Consider the following 17,593-nt stretch of genomic DNA (forward strand, 5'->3'; position numbering starts at 1 on the left):
CCCCAGGGCAGAGAGACACCCTCTGGATGGGGAGGGGTGGTGTCAGAGATTTAAGAGTGTTTTGCCTACATCTTCAGTGTCTCTGTCAGCAATATAAAGTAAAAATCAAGTATTTGGCTCACTTGCTTCTTGGTTTTTATGAAGGTGCTTTTTCTGTGTAGATGTTAAACTGGTGTCCGGGCAGGAAGGATGGTCGGTGAAGCCTTCTATTCCACCATCTTGCTATACTTCTTCAAAAAAAAGTTTTTTGTTCATTTATTGTTATTCTGACCAGGATTACCCCAAAATGGTCAATTTTTATTATTACCCCCAGAGACAGACATGCTGAATTATATTTATCAGAAGCAAATGTTGTCAGTCACCAAAATGTCAAGTCTTAGAGACATGTTTGGTTTCATATCCTATTTCCAGTCACCAGGTTCAGTCTTCCCCTCAAAATGTTTATCTGTCCTTTCTTCACCTTTTCAACTGCCATCATGTGGGCTACGCTGCCCTCTTCATGCATGTCAAGTATTCCAGCAACTTCTAAAGAGTATTCTTATGTTTAGACTTTTTCTTGCTTCTGTGCATCACATTTAAGGCTGTCCAGTTCATCTTCCATAAAAAATATTTAGCTCTTGTCCTTTTTGTGCCAGTGGAGCCTCTGGTAGCATTCCATTTGTGATAATATTAAATCCGAATTTGTCTCTTTGACTTCAATGTTCTCATAATTGGCTCATGTATATTAATTCCATCTCTGTTTTATAATACTGTCCCAAAAAACATTTCGATTTGTCAAACTGATATCCACCAAACACTGTGCTCATTTCCATCTCTGTGTTTTCAACTGCCTTAACATATTGTACTTTGTAATATTTCACTCGATCTCAAATTGGAACAATTTATAAATTTGACATATTTCTGTAGTTCACTGTAATATCTTTGAAAACAATGAGAAAGTCTCATTCATACTTGCAACTTCTGTAGAAGCTACCATGTTTTCATGTATATAGTAAATACTCATGTCATGTATATAGGAAATACTGCAGTTTCCCGGACATGCCATGCTCTCTGAGCTTGGAATGATTTCTCTTCATCCTTCTCCTCTGTTTAATAAGCCTACTTCTCCTTCTTCCTGATTCAGTTTAAGTATCATCATCTCTAGGAGCCTTTCCTGAAATGCTCCAGGCTTTCTACATCACAATGTGGGTAGATCTAGTACTCCTCAAATGTGCTCATAGAATACCTTATATTTTATCACTCTCAAAGCACTCTGTAGCTCAAAATTATAATAATCAGTTTACTTGTCTGTCTTACCAACTGGATATCCCTTTGAAACCACAGACTATATTTATGACATAGCATAGTCTTTATGACTAGAATACTACGATAGTATCAGGTACAAACTGCAGATGCACAGTTCATCATAATGAACATGTGGATTTGTTTCCCCAATTCAAAGAAAATCTACTTAACAGTAGAGACTACGTATTACATTTCTTGTGTCTCCCAGAGCAATTTATTCTATGGGTACACACTAGATTAGAGCTTCTTACAACTGTCTTAGTTTATGGCTCTCTTGCTGTCTCAGTAATTTTTTTCATGCTCCTACTAGGCCAAAAGAAATACCTAGTTGTTCCATATATTAATTAGGTAGGTGATAACTTAGCCATTTGAAAAGATAATATATAAAAATTGAAAGGAAACTATTTTTATTTCATCCTTAACTATAGTTCCTTACTCATGAGAATTTTGTATATATTAGGCATTGCACAACTTCTTAACCCTTGGAATAAGATGGGATAATAACACTCTCATGTTCTGTTCCACAATGGTTTTTGCATAGTATTTGCTTTTTATCTCAGTAACATCCAAAATGCCAGCTTCACAAAGATACAATAAAAGACAAAGAAATGTAACATAAACAAATATCGACAAGCTGGTAGTTCATCTGGTTTCAAGAGCTCAAGTATTGCTGCATTACCTTCTGATTAAAAAAAAAAAAACTTGCAGCATCCTTATGAATTCGTTGCAGCACCCTCTCTTGATACACAGTTTGGAAAACTACAGCATTTTGGTAATCATCAGTAACCATCTGTTTACCTGCTGCTTATTATGCATGGCACTATGCTAGATGTGAAAATTACATCAGTAAATAACATGGTAATAATAATAGTAGTAAACAACAACAGTGGCCATCCTAGCAAGAACAACACATACTATGTTCCAGGCACTGTGCTAAGTAAATGAAATGAATTTATGCTGCCTTATTAGCAATTTAGTGGTACTGAAGACTCTGTGACCCAACAAAGATGTGAGTGAAAGACATAGAGCTAAATGAAATAGAATATAAAAAGGATTAAAATAAAAATATAAAAGTCATGCTTTACATTTTTAGGTTAAAAGTTAACAAAATGGTCAGGTATATTATCATTCGATCCTCAGGATGATTTTGAGAGGCATGTATACCCTGAAATTTAGAAAACTTAGGCTACTTAACCAAAGTTATAAGCTTATAAAACAACAATATAAGTATTTTAAATGTATTGTAAAAGGATTTTACAGTAATTATTTCAGAAAAAAGAACTTTTTAGAATTAAATTATAAAAATGATAGATTTTTGAAATATTAGTAATTGGGTGCAAATCTGTGAAGTAGGAATTTGCCCTGCACCTATAATAATACAGGAACAGAAACAGATATCCATAGTGTAGAAAGGACAGTAGAGATTATATTCTCTAATACACACATTCTTCAACCTTCCACCCAATTCATCTTATCAATCCTGGATAAAACGATGCACATTTTGCTAGATCAACTGTGATTTCATAGTTTCAGTTTGTACAGTCATACACCATATGATGATATTTTTGTCAATGAGGGACTGTGTATGCAACATTGGTCTCTTAAGATTATAACAGGTATTTTTACTGTTCTTTTTTTTGGTTTAGATACACACTTACCATTGTGTTACAACTGCCTATAGTACTCAGCACAGTAACATGCTGTATGGGTTTGTAGCCTAGGAGCAACAGACTATACCTAAATAACCTAAGTGTGTGGTAGGCTGTACCACCTAGGTTTCTAGAAGTACACTCTATGAGATTTGCATTACAAAATCTCCCAATGATGCATTTCTCAGAATGTATCCCCATGGTTAAGAGACCAAAAGACAGCAGTGAGCTAAAAATTTTCACCTACTTCTTCTATCTGTCCCTCTCCAGCTAAGTTAAAAAAAAATATATATATACACACACACACACACAGATATATTTATATCTACATATAATATTCCTTTGATATTTTTACATGTGTATATATAGTATGCAAATATGTGAAGAATGTGGCTTTATCTTTTTTTTCTTTTCAAGGCTAAAAGCTTCAGTTCCTTCAATAGTATTTGACAAGGTTTCCTGCTTTGTCACAATACCACCTAACATTTGCATGATAGTTATGGTTTCTAAGCTTTTTCACCAATCTATTATCTTTCTTTTTTGTCTCGTTTCTAAGGGCCTCACAATAACTATGCAAAGCAGGTATTATTAATCCCATTTAGAGATCTGAAAGTGGGCCTCATACATTTTTAAAACTTGGTCAAAATTACATGAGTCACAAGCTAGGACTCAAATCTAACCCTCTTTACTCCTTAGCACATTTATTTGACAATCAGTTAAAATTCTTTTGATCACAAGTAACGGAAAATTCAGCACAAATGACTTGAGGGGAAAAAAAGCAGTTACAGTCTCATATGAGAGAACGTAAATGAACTTAAGAGTGGGCTCCATCTAGTACGCAAACAATGTGATCAGGAGGCAAATTTCTTCAGTTCTTAGCTCTGCCAATGATGTTGTTTCTATTTTCTCAAAAGCTCTACATATATGGTCCCAAGACAATTACTAACAGCTTTAAAGATTTCCTCATTTTCTTACTGTGAACAACAGAGTTTATATACCTGAGGAGGCAAGTCCTCAAATTGAGTCTGAAGAGCTTGGCTCAAATTATGTATGCATCCTTGGAACATGGGGATGGAAAATAATTATTAGCCTAGATCAACAAGTACCTATATGTAAATTAGAAAGTAGGTTAAATTTCCTCTAAACCACATCGCTAAAAAATAAACTATCACATTGGGAACAGAGGAATAGATGCTGAGGAGGTACAAATGAATGTCTAAGACATTCTCATTCTGATTTGGAAATGTCTCTTTTAAAACATGGTATCTTTTGAATCTACATGAATGGTATAGTTGAATGTAATGCTTCCGTTTGACCAGTGAAAGAGAGTGTACTACTTTACTATGACCTAAAAATTCTACTTGTATTCATGCAGCCATTCATCACTGTAGAGCAAATATATACTAGTCGTTCAAAGTAAACATTTTTCTGAAGCTGAAAGTAATTATCCTTGACCTCTCAGAGTATTTTCCAAGTTTTTCATTGAGTAACAATAATAAGAATCAGTTCAGTTTGGCATCCAACTGACAGTGTGATGAATACTTCTTTAAAAGGGGGATAATAACATCCGAAGCACTATTTTAAATAACTCTAATCTTGGTAAAATGTTCCAATTAAAAGCTACCAAAACTCTAAGAGCCAAATTGTGTTGTTGGAGACCCAGTTGATTTTTTAAAGATTAGTATGTCTCCTTAAAACAGTGCTGGTGCTATATATTATAATCTATTGCAGTTTGTTAATACTCAGCTCCTCCTTTCAAGGTGCTCATAATCTATTGGAGAAGACATAGAAACAGGTCTTTTTATAATAATATGGCTGAGCAGTGGTACAGTTATATACTGAATGCTCAAGAGGAGCACTTGATTTAATCTGCATGGAGGAAATAAAAGTTTTATGGAGGGTAAAAATGAAGAATTATGAAATAAGAGTGGGTTTTGCCAGTCAGGAAGCAATGGGATTCTAGGCTGATGGTGCAGTATGAACCAAGGCCCAAGACCATAAAATAGCCCACTATGTGTATGTGTACCAGCCATTTGGTTCTAAAAGCATGAAATGTGAAACAGAGCAGCAGCAGCAAAGCTAGACAGGTAAAGACCAGGTCAATGAAAGATGTATATTTTATGCTAAGTAGTTTGAACTTTTATCTTATCTTTTATCTTATAGGCTACAGGGAGGCACTGGAAGAATTTAAAGTGGGAGAATGATATCCATTTTTCGCTCCAAGTTGAAAAGGCACAAAACTGGAGGTAAAGAAGTCTACATAGGAGGTCAAGGTAAGCAATAAGAATATTGAGACAAAGATAACAGGTTTGAAGTAAGTGTATATGTTTAAGGATTATTTTTCAGGTAAAATGGAAAGGTTCTGATAATTAAAAAGATGTGAGGTGGGTGGATTACAAGGTCAGTAGTTTGAGACCAGTAATTTGAGTCTGGCCAATATGGTGAAACCCCATCTCTACTAAAAATACAAAAATTAGCCAGGTGTGGTGGTGTGCACCTGTAGTTGCAGCTATTCGGGAGGCTGAGGCAGAAGAATTGCTTGAAACCAGGAGGGGGAGGTTGCAGTGAGCTAAGATAGCACCACTGCACTCCAGCCTGGGCGACAGAGTGAGACTCCATCTTAAAAAAAAGAAAAAAAAAAAAAAAAGGTGTGCAAATGAGGACAAAAGGGAAAATCTAGGATGAATTCTCATTCTCTGGACTGAAGAACTTGGCAGATGTTGTATTACAGACATCTCACTGAATGACTATAACTGAAAAAAATATAATAGAAGGAAAAAAGGACTTAGATGAAAAGGTATAATTTCTCTATAGATATGATACATTTGATAATTTAAAATGTCATTATGATTTTATTATCATCTAGGTTATTATCAAAGTATTGTAAATAAAAAATTTAAAATGAATGAATGAATCAAAACTAAAGAAGTCAGCACAGAAAAATTTCAGGGTTGTGAAAATAGCCTGCTAAGCTAAAATAGAAATGCTATTTCCTTTTTTAAAAGAAGGGTCAGGTGGCAGTACTAAATTTCTTAAGGAAAATTTGACCACTGATTGTAATGTCTGTGGCTTCTCGGGAAAACATAACCCCAAATTACAGTGGCTGTGGTTATAAACTATCATGAAGAGCTTCCAACGTCAGACATAGTTTGAGTGTCTGTGTGCACTGGAGTTCTTTTACAGGACTTTGCTAGAACAGCAAAATTAATGACTATCCTCTTTTTGCCTACTTTGGTGTCAATAACAAACGTCTTTTCCTTTACTTAACAAAGACTTTTAAGTGACCCAGAATTAATTTAATATGAAAATCAATAAGCCAGGGTCATAAATTTTCCTCTTATTATCTCCGAAAAAAAGTACAATTTACAATCAACACTAAGACTTAGTCTTAACTTACGATCAAGGCCAAAGGAAAACATCTCTCAAGTAAATTCTGAGAATTATCTACCACAATCCTTAGGTACTCGGTTTTCTGTCATAGTTTAACATTTATCTCCTCAGTAAATGCCAGTACTAGCAGAGAGGAAATCTGGAGGTAAATTCTAAAGCAGAAGCTGATTTTTCCCTTTTCATTTCTCAGGAATAATTGAAGTGGCTTAAGTTGCACAATGTTTTTGTGTTGCCATACTAGATCATTTCCTAATTTCTACTGTGACTTAGTAGACAAAGAAAGATATTAACTGCTATTAATTATGGTTGCTTTTTAGTTTTCTTTAAAAGAACATTTGAGTGTTGTGAAGTGACCTAAACCTTAGAATTCAAAAACGGCTTCCAAGCTTTTAAAAAGTCAGTCCCTTCAGTTAAAACTCAAAACAGTTTGTAGGTCCCTGGAGAGAGGCTCTTCAGGTCTATGTATCCCAACTAGCTGCCAAACACCTAAAAGACAGAATGAGCACTGGCCTCCGCATCTAGGCTGGGGCTCAGCAGAAAGTGGCAGAAGCTGTTGTTCGTAGTGGTGACCTGAGCTTCCTAGAAAGTCTGGATGAATGCCTGGCTACTCAATCATGGGTTACAGGGTGACACAGACAGCACCAATAACTTTAACACTTTCATTATTTCATCTGAAGTACAACTGTTACGTGTGAAACTATTTACAGTTAATCTAAAGTGGCCATATTCTTTGTAGGTAGAAGATGGACACAATCCATAAAAGAATGTCATAGAACCCTATCTAGAAATTATTTCCTTTTTATTTATTTGGCTTTAAATAACAACTATATGCTTATTAATCCAAAATTTCTATCTCCAGGCCTGACAACTCCCCTGAATTCCATTTCTATATTTCTAACTGCCTACTCAACATTTCCTCTAGGCTCATGAATAAGCATCACACATTTAATACACACAAATTAGATTTTTTAACCCCATGAAACTTAACCTTTTCTCACCTCAGTAAATGAAATTACATCCAAAATCACCATCCATCCAGTCAGTTATTCTGATAGTCATTTGTTTTTTAAAAATCAGCTCTATTAAGGTATTACTTACATATAATTTTCACAAATATTAAGTGTGTAATTTGATACGTTTTGTCAAATATAAGCACTATCACAATCAAGACATAAAACATTATCATCGCCCTCAAAAAATTCCCCTGCCCTCAGTTATTGTAACTACTGATGTGTCTTCTCTCATATCACTTTTGTCTTCCCTAGAATTTCATATAAATTGAATTATATGAAATGAAAATTTACTGAGTTTGGCTTCTTTCCTAACTATATTGTCTAAAGAAATCCCCTACAACCATTATCAGCTAAATATATAACCCCAAATTTTTTCTTCCTAGCCCACAGCACCACACGGCATGATCTTGCTTATCATAGCTCTTTTCCAACTTGAATGTAAGCTCTGTGAAAGCACAGGGGCCTTGACTATCTTGCTTAATGTTGTGTGTCAGAAACGTGTAACAGTGCCAAAACATGGCAGAGGCGCCATAAATGTTACAGAATGGACAATACATAAAAATAACACCTTCTTAAAGTTTTGCCTACAGAACTTATCTATCAGTTTCCTAGGATCATTTCAAACATTAAATGATAAATGACATAAATCTGTACTTTATACTAAGATGAGAACACAGGGAGATGGAATAGAGTAGTGGCAAAATACAAGGCCTCAGGTGTTAAACTGCCTGAATTTGAATACTGACTGTTGACTCCTCTAAAAAGTCACATGGCCTAAAACAAGTTACATAATCTCTGTAAGCTTTAGTCTCCCCATCTGTAACAATGGGGATAATAATAGTACCTACTTCATAAGGTCATTGTGAGGAATTGACATAAAACATCTAAAAAAATTAGAAAAGTGCTCAGCACTTAGAATTGAATTAATGATAGTCAATGTTGTTAATTATTGCCATCTCCACCACCACCAGTTCTGCTATTATCTTACTGCTATTATTTTCTGCAGGCAAAGCTACAAAGAAAAAAAAAACATAAAAATACCTTTTTAGCTAAACTAACTTAATATATTTGCTTAGAATAAAGGCAACTTAATGAAACTTGAACATGGGGAACTATTATTGTTTCCCTTATTGTTATCAGATAATGATCTGTCAGCTTTTGTAATGCCCTTTATTTGAGGGATTTTCCCTAAAAGAAGTAACAAGGACATTAATTATAAATGTGAAACTCGGTTAAAATCCTCCAGGGTATGTACAGAATGAAGAGGCAGTATTTCAGATTCCTATCACTAGTAGCCCAGGGGTAAAGTCTATTTATAAATTATACTTCTAGTCTTGCAACGAAACTAATTTAGGGTAATTAATTAAGCTCATGGGACTTTATACAAACCAATCTGTAGTAATATATTAGTTTTTCCAATTGGCTTTTCCTAGGAAACTAATATGATTAATTAATAAATGATATCTATAAACTTATTTGAAAATTTTGGACAACAAATACAATTAAGTCATAAAAAGCATCTTCTGGGAAGTATACTCTTCAGGGATATTTACTGCATGTTTTCTACATGCCTATTTTTCTTGTAGCTGGTATTTTACAACTAGCATAATTTTCATTTTTTTGAATGATTATAATCAGATACATTATTCATTTACTTTTTCCTTTACCTTGGGAATTTAGAAAAATATTAAAATACCAGATGATGTCAACAAGAGGTGAAATAGGAAAACCCTGGATCCTCTGTCCTTCCATGGAAACACTCAATTTACAACGACGCATGCACAAATACCCTTTGTGGGAAATCCAGAGACAAACTGAAACGGTCCTTCACCCTGGGCAAGCATGAAACCGGCTATACTGAAACTGGTAGGAAAACTCAAGACCTAACTCTCACCACAATCCCTATCCCCAGTACAGTGCCATATGATCAAAGGAAACCCACAGCTCTCAACTTCTCTGGTGGGAAGAAAGTTGGATCACATGTCCAACCAACCTTTCTAGAAACTGCCCAGGTTACTCGCTTCTGTCTTACCTATCTCAGAGCAGTAACAGGACCTGGCATACTACTGATGCCTGGGGGCCTGTGAGAACAAAGATAGCAGCTTAAATTAACAAGCAAACAGTTGTTATAGCCTACTCTCCTGCTCAGTCCAAGAAAGATGGCAAAAAACCTCAGACTGCAGCCTCTCCCTAGGGAGGGAAAGAGTTGGACTACATGTCCAAAGTTCTAATTTTTCCAGGGGCTCCTGGGAGACTGGCTCCTGTCTCACCTATCTGCAAGCATTGGAACACCATGTACTATAGACAGCTATGGGGTGCCAACAACAAACACAGCAGTTTGGATTAGCATAAAGGTTTGAGAGGCCCACAAAATCTCTGATTAGGTTGATTGGTGTGGTTCTTCACCAGTACAAGGCCAGTCAATGAAGACTGTGAGAGGTAGCTGTTATTTCTAATGCATAGAAACCAACATATAGAGTCAAGAAAAATAAATAAGGAATAACGTTCCAAACAAAGAAATAAATGTCCTGAAATCCACCCAAATGATACAGAGATATATAATTTAACTTGGCAGAGACTTTCTAGCAAAACGTGCAAACATTTGTAAGGAAATTAATATAATTTATTCAAGACATGTTTAGATTGTCTTCACCATATTCTGAACCTATAGAAGACAAATTTCAAAGTAGTGTATCATATACTGCATGTTTCTTGTAGACTCTTGACAAATCAGCAGAGAAGTGTGCTCTTTAAAATATATTTTTTTCCATTAGGATGACGAATATGTGCCGATTTTTTTCATGCCTTCTTACCCAATTCAAGTGATGAATGGCCCACATCTATGTGAGGTTACAGGAATGTTCGGGGTCATAAAACGAATTTAAATAAACTCTCCCGAATAAGAACTTAGCCAGTGAATTTGACCTTACTGGCCTGAAATTCCAACCAACTGAAGTGACAAACATTTTATATGCAATAGTTACTCAATATATATTTATTGATAGGTTACCGTAAGAATTAGAAGGTAATATTGCTTTAGTGAAAAAACGCAAGAAAAAAAAAGATCTGCTACTGTACTACTGTTATTTTAACATAGATGCTACCTACAGATCTGTTTAATTTTTGTAATAAATGGGTAACTGTGTGTTCCTGAGAATAAACAAGTGACATCTTTTAAAAGTATAACTTTTATCTTGGATATTAAAAACTTTGAGCTTTTTACGGCTTCATTAAGATTAATGAGTCATAAAAAAAATCTGGGTTGATCTGAAAGGTTAGTCATTTTAGCTGCATTTATAATGTGAATGAACAATTGTAGTATATTTAACAGTTTGAACATGTTAGACTTCTATGAATGTTATTCTTTTGCTTTTGATACTTAAGGGAAGATTTATTTAAGTACTTCTGCCTATATATATATAAAAAGACTAATTCAAGTAAAATAGAACCGTGCAAATTCAATTACAGAAAAACAAACTAAGGTAGTGTTTTTAATTGTCAGATAAACAATCAAAAGTTATTCTGCATGTAGGTCATGCCTGTTGATCATTATGTATCTTTATGAGACTATAGGGAATATTTGTGAGGTTTTATTAATTATTGTTACCAACTATAGGTATAGAGATTTACAAATTAGAATTATAAATTAATTGAATCAAATTGTTTTCTACACAAATATATTATTTTGTATTGATTGAGTCTGTGTGCATGTGTGCGTATGTGTCTCTATGTATGAGAAAAGGAAAAACAACACAGAAAGGTTAATATATTTGCAATGACTAAACATAAATTTTGTTTTGACCTTTTAGAAAATAAAGTAAAAGGGTAAAATGGTCAGTTACTAAGTTTTCAATATCAGAAAGATGAAAGCACATTAAAATATTAAAAATGATTAATTCAAAATATAAACATCAAAATGAAAATTAAAAATTAAAAAGTCATAAATATCTACTAAGGTTGTTTTAAGTAAGATAAAAGATAGAGTAAGGGTACTTCATTTTGAGAAAAATGAGAAAAAAAGTAAATATTTACTAACAGTTAATATTACTAACCTGACTTATTTTTCTTTGTTCTTGTATAGCTTTTTGAATTTCCTGAGATACTTTTTCTTGATCTTTTGCATGTTCTATCTTCCATAATTCCCTTTCTTCAGCATGCGCTTTTTCCAAATTTTTTCTTTCTTCTTCTACGACTTTTAAAACTGCATCCTTCATTGCTTCTTTTTCAAGCTTCAAAATAAATAAAGACCAGAACAAATCTGAAAGACTGACTGCATAATAATTTCTTGAGTAACAGACTTGGTTAACCTAAAAGATAAAAAACTTTGATCCTATAGTGTTTAGTTCTAACATTGCTGTTTTTATGCATAGTAAATAACTGCTATAAAATAAAATCTATTATTCTTTTTTATACAAATATTCCTACTTAATTTCCATGGCATTTCTAATCTTCAAAGAAATCAGGCCTTAGGGTGAAGTAGCAGATTTCAAACTATGTGGTCTAAAGATCCCTTTACAATCTTAAAATTATTGAGGATATCAAAGAGATTTTGTTTATGTTGATCATATGTATTAATACATATTAGAAATTCAAGAAAAAATAAAATTATTAATTCATTTAAAATTAATATAATTGACTGCATTGATATTAACAAATAATATATTTTATGAAAAACAACTACTTTCTAAAATTAAAAAAGGAAAATGCTACTGTATGTGTCTGTAAATCTCTTTAATATCTGACTTAACAGAAGACAGCTAAATTAATTCTTATTTCTTCCTTCTGTGTTAAATCTGTAATGATGTTTTTTTGTTGAAGTATATAAAGAAAACCCAGTCTCACACAGATAGGTAGTAGGAAAAACTGAGCATTTAGTAGCCAGTTTAGATAATTGTGGATATTCTTGATGATTTCACATCAGAACTTGACAAGGACTAGTTCTTAAAGGTTAGGTGTCATAATGAAAATAAAATTATGTCAAATGAAATTTTCATGCTATTATATTACAGTCCTTTCTTGCAATCTGAATGAATCATTTATCGATGCATAATTTTTAACATTTTTATGTGAAAAATATTGATTCACTGAGTTACCTGTCTTCTCCAGATGCTGACACATTTCTGTATATCATAATTTAAAAATCACATTTGTTAATGTTACCATAAATCTCATCAGGAACATACATATTGGAAAACAGATACAAGTTTTCTAAAATTTGACTTTTTGCTTTAAATCACCTCAAACTCTATTCCAAAGAAAGAGGGCTACTTTCCATTTTGTTCTTAAATCCATACTCTAGCAGTATACAACTTGTCCACCTTCTATATTATTCACATCAAACATATATGTTGACTCCATCTTCTCCATATTTTTAGAATTTGCCTATTTCTTTCCTTTCCAAACTACTACTACTGGTCTGTTTCTACCACTTAGTATCTCTTAGCCAGACTTTTGATGCATTCTATGAATTCTTTCCCTGCCTCTAGCTTTTGTTGCCTCTACTTTCCCAAAACTTAATGTCAATTACCATTAGATCACAAACATGTTTTTAAAATGTCAATAAGTCTCCCTTATCCTATGGAATAAAATTCAAACTCTGTTCAGAATGCTAGCCATCCTTTCAGGCTCAATTCAAAAGTAATTTATTGCTTAAAAAAAACTTCTATGACATAGATATATGATGTACATACTCATAATAATTTAGTGCATTCCTCCTTGCCCTCTTGGTATATAAATAGTATTTTTCTTATCTGATTACAAATTATTTAAGAAAAAGACAAAATCATAGTCACCCTTGAATTTAACCCTGGCATAGTGATACACAGATATGAGACATTCAATATTTGTTTGCTAAATTTAATTTTAAATCTAAAACTCAAAAGTAAGTGTTAAAAGTGTATTTGTTGGTGTGTGTATATTTTATATCTATGAATACATGATTTAGATGAGTTATTTTAAACTTGGCTTTAAAAATTACTTACCTTGATACACAGATGCACACACAACCTCTAATTAGATGCAACAAATAGCAGGTGGATATTAGTGTTGCAACATATATGTTCTTTATAACAAGTAACTAATAACCTACATTGTAAAGCATTTCAATGCTACCATTATCTTGTGTGATGTGAATTTAATAAGAATATAAGTAGTCATATCTTAAGTTTAAAAGTAAATAAAAGAAATAAAAACGATTTTTATGGAATGAAACATTATATAAAAGATTGAGAATACTATTAATATATTCCATTTTTTAATTCCACTTACTTACAAGCAACCCACTATTACAGAAGGAAATACCTTTGCAGCGGATACTAATGCCTCTTTATTTCTTTGCCTTTCTTCCTCCAAACACTTTTCCAATATTTCCTGTCAAATGATAAGACAGTTAGAAAGACATTAAATGTATTATTTGAGGTAACAGAACACATTCTTTCTACACTCTGAGCACAGTTAAAGTATTACCTTCTGTTCTTGAGATTGCTGAATCAAAGCTTCCTTTATTTTTTCTTTTAACAGTTCCTTCTCTGTATCTAGCATTTCAAGGAGCCTCTGATGCTACAAGGAATGATAAGCAAATTATATTATGGCTCTGAGACAGATATCTGCCAACAAGGAGACTAGCTGGTAGAATTCATTTGTCCAGAAAATTGATGTAATTACAAAAGGAAAAAATGAGAAGTTCCCTAAAACGAAGGTTCAGGAGAAAAAAAACACTAAATTCATCTTTCTACAATCAGCCAAGATACATTTCTTAGCCCCAAGTTCAACAGAGTATATGACAAGAAATCTAACTTAAGAACAACTACTCAAAATTGAAAAATTAATCAGAAAATGATGTATTTTCCAAAATTAAATTTGGAAAAATTACTCACTAAAATGATTATTATTAGCTTGCAGCAACAGAAGCAATGAAGCAATTAGATGATAACTGAGAAATATAAAATATCTGCTTGATGAACAACTATCATCATAGATTATTTGTGTTCCTAGTAAGGCATTGTTAAAAAAAATTGAAGATTTATTAATTGTTGTCACCTCAAGATTTTACCACAGATTCAAAAACTAAATCTATGAAATGAGTCCAAGAAATATTATGTAACAGGTAATATAAATGTGTATAAAGTTAATGTATCTATTTTTATTTTGATGTGCTACAGAAAAAGCTCACATATCAACCAGTTACCATGGACCAAGCACTTGATGTTTCAATAGACCTTTCTGAGAATATTCAACTTTTGCAGCCTCAGTATCTCCAATAATGATGAGCCAAATACTGTTCCAGAACAGTGCACTGATGTGGAAACAAAACTAAAAAATATGTATTGCTACTCATATATTTTTCATTCAGTTATTAAAGGCAAGTAAGATATTTTCTCAGATTTGGAATGCTATTTATATCCAAGCCTCCTTTAAATATAAACTCATTGGATATCCAATATTTTAAAATAGATTTGTGTCTTTTAAAGTTGTTCTTATTTAAAACATTTTTAGGGAGACAGTCTATATTGAGAGTAAGTGACCAAACAGTCCATGTCTACTTAAGATAATCTGTTATTCCTGCTTTTAATTATGATACTTTTCATCTATGTTTTTCAAGAGAGTAAGTAAAATCACACGAAAGATGTGTTTTTCCTTAAAAACAAATCCAAACTGTGATACAAATCATTACATGACTCTGAGAAATTATGGGTACTATATGAAATTATGTAAGGCAGCTAATTAACAAATGAGTAGACTTACCACATAATTAACGTATAAGTATTAATAACTGAGATTTTAATTTTATATTCTCTGTAAATCTAGATGCACGCAGAATTTCATAGGATCAGAAACAATACCTAACCCTATTTGAAATAACCCTGTATGAGAAAATATACAAAGATATTATACCAGGCAAATAATTAGACTTAAAAACTGTATGAGACCAAAAATATTCAATTTAGGCTTGGGAAGAGGTAAACATAACACAAATAAAACAAAAATGTTTAGAATTAAAATACAGAATAAAATTTTTGGAGTTATTAATAACTTAGAAAACAAATGTTCCTTAAAAAGAACTGGTAATGTTAGAAGTCAAACTAATAGAAATCACTAAGTAATTCATTATAAGTGGGCTAAATTTCCTAAGTGGTCCAATAAAAACTAAATTTGAAGAGGGTACATTAGCTAAAATGACAATGTAATGTTTATAAAATTCATTCCTGAATGTCATTTCTTAATTCTGACAGTATCCTACAACAGAAGACAATTTTTGAGCTTGTTTGTGTAAGAACAAACCTGAAATTACTGTTTGAAAGAAGCGTCCTACATGAAATATATCCTAAGTAAAATCACAGATTCACTTGAGAAAATACAACTAGGTTACTGGCTTTTCTCATACTTATAGATAATAATAGCACTTTTGAGGTTCCAGGCACTGTTGAAAGTGCTTTATATGTAGTAGTACCACATTAAACTCTCACAACAAACTGCCGAATTCTTCCACATTCTTCTTATTTTCAGATGAGTCAGCTGAGACTTAGAGAGGCTAGGTAAGTTACTAGGTCTTTATTTCAACAATAATCCTACCCTATATAATCATTATCAGTAGTAGTAATTATCTAATACTAAAAGCAGCCCAGTACATTATACCTCATTATTACCTATAGTAATTAAAAGCTATATAATGTAATCCGTATGTCAAGTAAGGCCTCATTTCCATTTGGCTGTAACAGAATAAGAGTAATCTATGCTTCCGATTTTGTCATTTCAGACTACTACTATTATTAAAATAAGATGTTTCCTGAACAAATTGCAATTGGTATTAGGACAAATGATTCAGAAAGATACTTCATGGCAAGGGGAAAATTTCCCCTCCCCTCCCCTTCCCTCCCCTCCCCTTCCCTTTCCTTCCCTCCCCTCCCCTGCCCTGCCCTGCCCTGCCCTCCCCTCCCCTCCCCTGCCCTGCCCTGCCCTTCCCATTCTTCTTTATTCCTTCCTTCCTTCCTTCCTTCATCCTCTATGTTGCCCAGACTGGACTTGAACTCCTGGCTTCATGTGATCCTCCCACCTTAGCTTCCCAAAGTGCTGGGATTACAGGATGAGCCGCCGTGCCCAGCCAAAATTTAGATCTTAAAATTAAACATAGATAATTTGTAAAGCAAACAAATAATTCACAAGAGGCTATTCAAAACCCATGTGTTTCAATACAATGTATTTTGATTTTTGTAAGACTGATATATGCTCATTATAAAAAATATAAAGAAGTGAAAATATCCCAGTGTCCCATTACCCAAAGAAAATCACTGATAACACTTAGGCAAACATCCTTCTGGAGAGCTGTTTATTAAATATTTTATATAATGAATTTATACATAAATAGTATTCCGTAACCTTTTGGAGCTCTATAGTATAGCATTATTCTTTTTGTTTTGTTAAATTTAATATATATTTTACCATTCTCCTTTTTATAGACTTTTATGTTGTTTCCAATTTTTCACTTTAAAAAATGTTTATTTTTATGCATGCATCTTTGTGAAATTGTACAATTATAGCCTTATGAGAAATTCCTAGAAACCATATTAACAGGCTGAAGGTTGAGCAAGTTGTATATTTTAATGCATACTCTCAAACTGTACTCTAGCAAAAATACCAAATTACAACTTTTCTAACAATAACAGGACAACGGGCAAAGGAGACTCCCCTACAGAAAACAATCATGGACTGCCAGAGCACCTAATCAATGAAATTGTTCCACTCTTGGAGGAAGGAATCCTTGCTCTTTTTGTCCAGAAATACTTTGTATCTGCTACTGACCAATCACTGTTATTTATTTCATCATTCTCCCTTTCTGAAGTGGACATTTTTGTTGCAGTTACTTGGTTCTTTTCTCTCTCTTATAAATCATAATTATAGTTTTTTGAGGCCGCACAAGGTGGCTCACATATGTAAACCCAGCACTTTGGGAGGCCAAGATGGATGGATCACTTGAGTCCAGGAGTTAGAGACCAGCCTGGGCAACAGGATAAAACCGTGGTCTCTACAAAAAAATACAACAATTAGTTGGGCATAGTGGCATGAGCCTGTAGTCCCAGCTACTTGGGAGGCTAAGTTGGGAGGATCACTTGAAGTAGGAGGACCTCTCACCTTCATAAAACTGTATTTATATTAAAACTACAAAAAACTATATAAATATAGTTTTTTGAAGGGGAGGGCTCTCCCTACTTCTAAACTGTCTCTGTTTCCTTGAAGTTTCTTTTTATTTGTTCCTTTGAG

At 33.3% G+C, this 17,593-nt stretch overlaps 1 protein-coding gene across 20 annotated transcripts in view; it reads right to left on the reverse strand.

Annotated features, from left to right (window-relative positions):
* Positions 1–17,593, reverse strand: part of CCDC91 (coiled-coil domain containing 91) — a 355,144-nt gene that overhangs the window by 81,295 nt on the left and 256,256 nt on the right. For all 20 annotated transcript variants that reach the window (XM_016923731.4, XM_016923726.4, XM_016923727.4 and 17 more), the window contains 3 exons: positions 13,802–13,894; positions 13,637–13,705; positions 11,389–11,565 (listed from right to left, as the gene is read on the reverse strand). In XM_016923731.4, coding sequence (XP_016779220.3) covers positions 11,389–11,565; positions 13,637–13,705; positions 13,802–13,894 — 339 coding nt within the window. The remainder of the gene's footprint in view (positions 1–11,388; positions 11,566–13,636; positions 13,706–13,801; positions 13,895–17,593) is intronic.

Source organism: Pan troglodytes, chromosome 10 (genome assembly GCF_028858775.2).
Source record: "Pan troglodytes isolate AG18354 chromosome 10, NHGRI_mPanTro3-v2.0_pri, whole genome shotgun sequence".
Classification (NCBI taxonomy): Eukaryota; Metazoa; Chordata; class Mammalia; order Primates; family Hominidae; genus Pan; species Pan troglodytes.